This window comes from Pediculus humanus, genomic scaffold, assembly GCF_000006295.1.
Source record: "Pediculus humanus corporis 1103172107677 genomic scaffold, whole genome shotgun sequence".
NCBI classification, from domain to species: domain Eukaryota; kingdom Metazoa; phylum Arthropoda; class Insecta; order Psocodea; family Pediculidae; genus Pediculus; species Pediculus humanus.
In genome coordinates, this window is record NW_002987286.1 from 149,432 (window position 1) to 155,267 (window position 5,836).

The 5,836-nt window shown below is 24.8% G+C and overlaps 1 protein-coding gene across 1 annotated transcript; it reads left to right on the forward strand.

The window, feature by feature from the left end:
- Positions 1–135: 135 nt before the first annotated feature.
- Positions 136–1,451, forward strand: Phum_PHUM293840 (uncharacterized protein; the record flags this gene model as incomplete). The annotated part of the gene is made up of 5 exons (XM_002427037.1): positions 136–171; positions 313–883; positions 1,028–1,101; positions 1,156–1,350; positions 1,440–1,451. The coding sequence occupies 5 exons, from the start codon at positions 136–138 to the stop codon at positions 1,449–1,451; spliced, it is 888 nt and encodes a 295-aa protein (XP_002427082.1).
- Positions 1,452–5,836: the final 4,385 nt, after the last annotated feature.

The following is a 5,836-nucleotide window of genomic DNA, read 5'->3' on the forward strand; positions in this document are numbered from 1 at the left end:
GCTAGAATATCTAATATAACGGCGATGATTTCCCAGCAAACAATCGATGACTGTGGAACGCGGCTAACGCAAATAAATCACACGATCCGTTCGATGATTTGTTTGAAAATTACAATAATGTCGTTGGAAAAAAAAATGAATCCGATGGAAAAACGAATGATGCTGTGGCGGGTGAAATTAAATTAGCAGCGACTGAGATTTCCGTAAAAGAAAAAAAACCCATTGAGGAAAAGGACCAAGTAGATTCTAATTTAGATGATTTTATAAGCGGACCAATGCATGGAGATACTTCTTTTATAACCGAATACGAAGAAGAAGAAGAAGCGAGCAAAAGATGGCGGCGATGATGATGCGATACCCAATCACGGTATCATCACGAAATCTGTAAATATATTCAAATTAGATAGAAACGAAGATATTCTTCCAGTATTAACAAATTTCGATCCTTTTACGGCAATCGAAGAAGATTCGGAAGATTGCTCGAATCCACTGACAAATTCCGACATTTTAAATTCCCCAGCGGACGAATCTCCATTTTCGCAATCGTTAGAGAAGACAAAAGATTGGGAAAACGCAGGGGAGCCAACGTTGAAAATCATAGAGGAAACGAACGCAGAAAGTAATGATGTTGTTATTGTAAACAAATCGAACGATGTTATGAGAAAATTGTTTACACAAACAATATCAAATGAAAATTCGGATGATTTCACCGAGCAAAATTACGAACAAGAAAACGATGAAGAAGGATCAAAATTATGCGTAGATGAAAGTATGAACGCCGCCAGGTCCCAAAATAATTTCATTACACCGAACCCATCGAGTTTCGTTTCAATTGATAAAATTGAAGTTGACGAATTTTTCTCATCGGAAGATATACTAAAGGGTTTCGAAGAGAATAAAAATATCAACGAAACCGAATGCGAAATAAACAATTTGAAAATAATTGAAAATAAAATCGAAACTCCGTCTGATAATAATACTACTAATACTAATAATAATAATAATAACAATATTGAGTTATTCATAGACGATGAAGGAGAAATTGAAGACTTATCAAACGGCAAAACGCGTGAGGAGGGAAAACATGACAAAAATGGTGTAGTAAATATGTTTGTTAGTGATGATAACAAGGAGGAGGAGGAGGAGGAGGACAAGTGGACCACCGTTGAAGAAGTTTTGAAAGCTCAACCAGAAAATTTCGAACTGGAGGGCGATTCCGGTTATGTTAACGTAACTAACGAGTGTGATGATAATAATAAAAATAACAACATTGTAAATAATTCTACTAAAGATGATTTTGTCGGACTAACAGATTCTCAAGTTAACGGATTTTCAGATTCAGGTTCAGAAGTAAGTTTTCTTTTTTTTTTTTTTTTTTTTTTTTTTCATTTATTAATTTATAACAATTATTATTATTATTAGTATTATTTTATTTTTAGCTTTTCGCTTAAAAATTTTGTTTCCCGTTTGTTTGTTTGTTTGTTTTAAATTTTAGTCATATTTGGAAGTGATTTGATTTGTTCGTGCCACTTTTTTTTTTTTTTTCTTTTTCTTTTTTTCGATTCTAAAAATAATAATAATAATAATAATATAAAACTTTATTTAAACAGGTGTTTAAAATAAAGCCAACAAAAAAAATTAGGCCATAACGTCGTACTCATTTTACGGGATTTATTTTTTTATTTTTTATTTTTTGCGTAGTATTTACTGTTTTGTAATGTTAAACAAGGGGGGATTGTAATGGTTCTCGAAATAATGTTTTAAAAGAAATTAAATTTTTTTAAAAAATGGTTACTTTTATTTGTTGTCTTAGAAAGTTGTTTAAAGGAAATTTCATTTTAGTTTAAACATTAATTTTTTTTTTTACATTATTTTGATAAGAAGGAAGGAAAAAAAAAGTAAAGAAGAAGAATTAATTTTATATTTTACGTGAAAAGTAATCGATGACTTAGTTTGGTCACCTTAATTTAAATTTTTTTTGTTTTTTCTTAAAAAAAAAACTGAAAATTACAATAAAAATCTATTTTTGTAAAAATTGTGCCAAATATTTTCAGCATTACTGGGTTACTTACTTCCTAACAATAATTTGGCATCACTCGGTTGTTCTCATTTGGAAATTGGCACATTTATATCATAATTCATAACAAATAAGAATATTTGATGTCGTGACATTTTTTTCCCTCCCCTCCCCTTCCCCTCCCTCCCTCTTCTTAAAAATTTCTTTTTTTTTTTTTTTTTTTTTCGACAAAACCAGAAGAAAGAGAAAAATCATGGCCAATTATTCATAGGTCTTGGTAAAAAAGACAAAGTCGAAAGTAATCGACCGACGTCAATGCCAGTTTACTTTTCTTGGTCAAGTTCAAGAAATTGATTTGTTAGGCAGCAAATGGCTCTACATACACTTTCTTATTTTAAAGGTCACACAATATAAAGTTTTTGTACAAAAAAAAAAATTTTTTCTTTATATTATTATTAACGAATTTGTTTGTTTTATCATGGGTTGTTGTATATATATTTGATTTCTATTGAAATCGAATGTTTGATCGAATGTCGTCGTTTAAAATTAAAGTACAAATTCCTTTTCTATTATTCTAGTTTTTAAAAAATTCATTTTTTCAACGCCGACTAAGGTCAATTACGAAAAAAAACCTGATAATAATAATAATAATAATAATAATTAAATTTAGCTATTTTTGATTATTCATCGCGAATGAGTATCGCTTTTTTTTATTTTAGTGGATTAATTACCATAAGTTGCTCCCCATCATGGAATCAAAAAATTCAAATAAGGAAAGGACTTATTGCGAATAATTTCCTTTTTTTTCTTTTTTTTTTTTCGATAAGCAAAAATGAATATTTTTTTTAATTAATTACTCACACGACGAATATATATTTTCCATTTGATTAAACGTAACCGGTACGCGCACTCACGCACACACACACATACGCAACACAAATATTTAACTCGATCATTTTCATTCTTAATAATTTTTTTTAATTTTTTTTCCCCCCCTTTTTTTTTAAAAATTAACCGTTAAAGTTCATGTTGAACTCTTTTTTAATTAAATAACGTGTTTAAACCGTAAATAATAATAATAATAATAATTTTTGTTGTTGGGTTCATTTGTTAAGTTAAAGTTAAACAATTATCAGTTATTAAGTTAAAAAAGTTAAATTATTATTATTAATCGTGTCGTCAGAAGAATACTGTTTGTTTGTTTGTTTACAAACATGTTTTTTCGATTAGAACTCCATTGATAGAAATTTTTTTTTTTTTATTGCATCGTAAGCGCTTAATTACTGCCTAAAATTTTTATTTAAAATTCGGTCTGATATATGCACAATAATAATAATAATAATAATAATAATAATAATAATAATAATGATGATGATGATGATGATGATGAAAAAATGAAGTTTATTTACTTTTTCGGACGTTAACCCTAAAAAACATATTTCGAGGTCTTCTTTCGTGAACTTTATTATAATTAGTTTAGGTATTATTATTATTATTATTATTATTATTATTATTATTACTTTTAATTTTTGTTAATTTTAAAATTGAGGTAGTTGTCTCACATTTGTTTAAATGTTTTTGTTTTAGTAGCGTTAAGGGATTTAAACGAAAATTGTTTTTGTTTTTGTTTTGTTGTGATTTTTTTTATTTGTAAACGTTGGGATTATTGATTATTGATTATTGATTGATTTTTTATTGAAATTACGAATTTATAATAATATAACGACGGCCATTATGCGTTTACAATTTTTTTTTTTAAATTTTAAGGTTAAATAAATTATAATTACGATTTCACAGCGTTTTATAGTTTTTAACGTGTCGTAAAAATCTATTACGAAGATAAGAATCGAAAAAAGTTTAAAAGAAAAAAGGAAAAAATTCGAGAGCTTTTCTTACTAAGTCAACCTTTTTATAATTTTCCTTTTAAAAAAAATTTATTTCTACCCTTAGGCGACGGGAGTTTTAGAAAAAATTGAAAAAGTACATGAGAAAGTTTTTTTATTTTAAAATTAAAAATTAAAAATATTTAAAAAAAATTATCAAGTAGCAAAACTACAAAAACATGAAAGCGTGAAAATAATTTTTTTTTTAAAATGCATTTTAAATAAATTGTACAAAATAATAATAATAAAAAAAGTTAAATTGAAAAACAATTTTTTTTTGAAGAAGAAGAAGAAACAAAATTTGAAATAGTTTGAAAATTATTATTATTATTTTTTTTTTTATAAACGATTGTCGTTAAATAATTAATTTTCGTTTAAAAGTCGTCGTTTTTTTTATTTTCTATTAATTATCGATAATATATAAATATTTTAAAGAATTTTTTTTGCTTTGAATTTATAATAAAAAAATTAATATTAAATATGAATTCTTAGAAACGTCAATGAATGACCCCCATGTAATAACACGTTTACACAATTTTTTTTTTTTTTGTATGTTTTGGTTACTAAGAAAAAAAAGAAAAAGTTTTTTAAAAATCTTAACTAAGTAATTTTTTTTTTTTTTTTTTATAAAATTTTAACGAGTAACGTTTCTAACACACACACAAAAAAAAAATGGACGTGAATAAAGTATAAACGAATTCAGCATATTTCCAGACCTTCTAACAAAGACAAAAAAACTAACGTAAATTTAATTATTATTATTATTATTAATTAAATTTCATATATAAAAAAAAAGTGACTGATTGAGCATTTAAATAATTTAAAAAAGGGGGATCCCATGGAAAATTTCTTGTTGAAAAAAAAAACAAAAATTCTACTTTTTTATTATTATTATTATAAAAGTAGAATAATTATTTATTTATTTATTTATTGGGAGAGGAAAAAATTGTTTTTTATAATTTATTTTATTACATTTTATTTTTATTATTGTGTTTATTTTATTTTTTCTGAAGAAGAAGAAGAAGTAGAAGAAGAAGGTTCGTAATCAATTTGTTGATGATAACTTCTTTTTTTTTGTGCTCGATTCGATTAAAAAAAAAAAAATTTTTTTTTTTTTACACTTTCTACACATGAATTAAACTACTCCCACTTTCACCACCATCATCATCATTTCATTTAAAAAGCCTGCTAAATTACTTTGATTGGTCAAAAATGATTATTATTATTATTATTTCTCAGCACTTTTAATTATGTTAAATATTTTTTTTAAAAAAAAAAGGAAAATTTTTACGAAAATTTAACTTATCATCTTCTTAGAAAATAATTTTTTTTGTTGTTGTTGTTGTCTCTCAAATTTATTATTAAAATGATATTTATACTGTTTGTTTAAATAATTGAATTGTTGTTAATAAATGTTTTTTTTTTTTTTTTTTGTTTAAATTTTACAGAGCGAAACTCAAAGCGAATCAATAGAGAAAAAAACGGTTAAAAAAAAAAAATCGAAAAAGGGAAAAAAATCAGATGAAAAAGAAAATATATCGGTGGTAAGTTGTTTTTCTCCTACTTTTTTTTTTTTAAAGTATACTAAATGTTTATTTTTTTGTTTTTTAATCACGTGACTTTTTTTTAAAATTATTTTTTTTAAAGTTTTTTTTTATTACGTGTAATTTTTTTTTTTTTTTTTAAAAAAAAAAAAATATTTTTAACATCATTTTTAATAACGAATTGTTTTTTTTTTTTTTATGTGTGATTTTATATTTACTAACTTATTAATAATAATAATAATAATAATAATTAGGAATCGAAATCCGTTAAATTGGAAAAATCTTCACATTCTCTACCCCCGTTGGAAGATGCACAAGATTTATCAAACGTATCAGTTAAAAATTTGGTAAGTTGTCGTTTTGTTTTGTTTTTTTGTTTTTTTTTTTTTTTT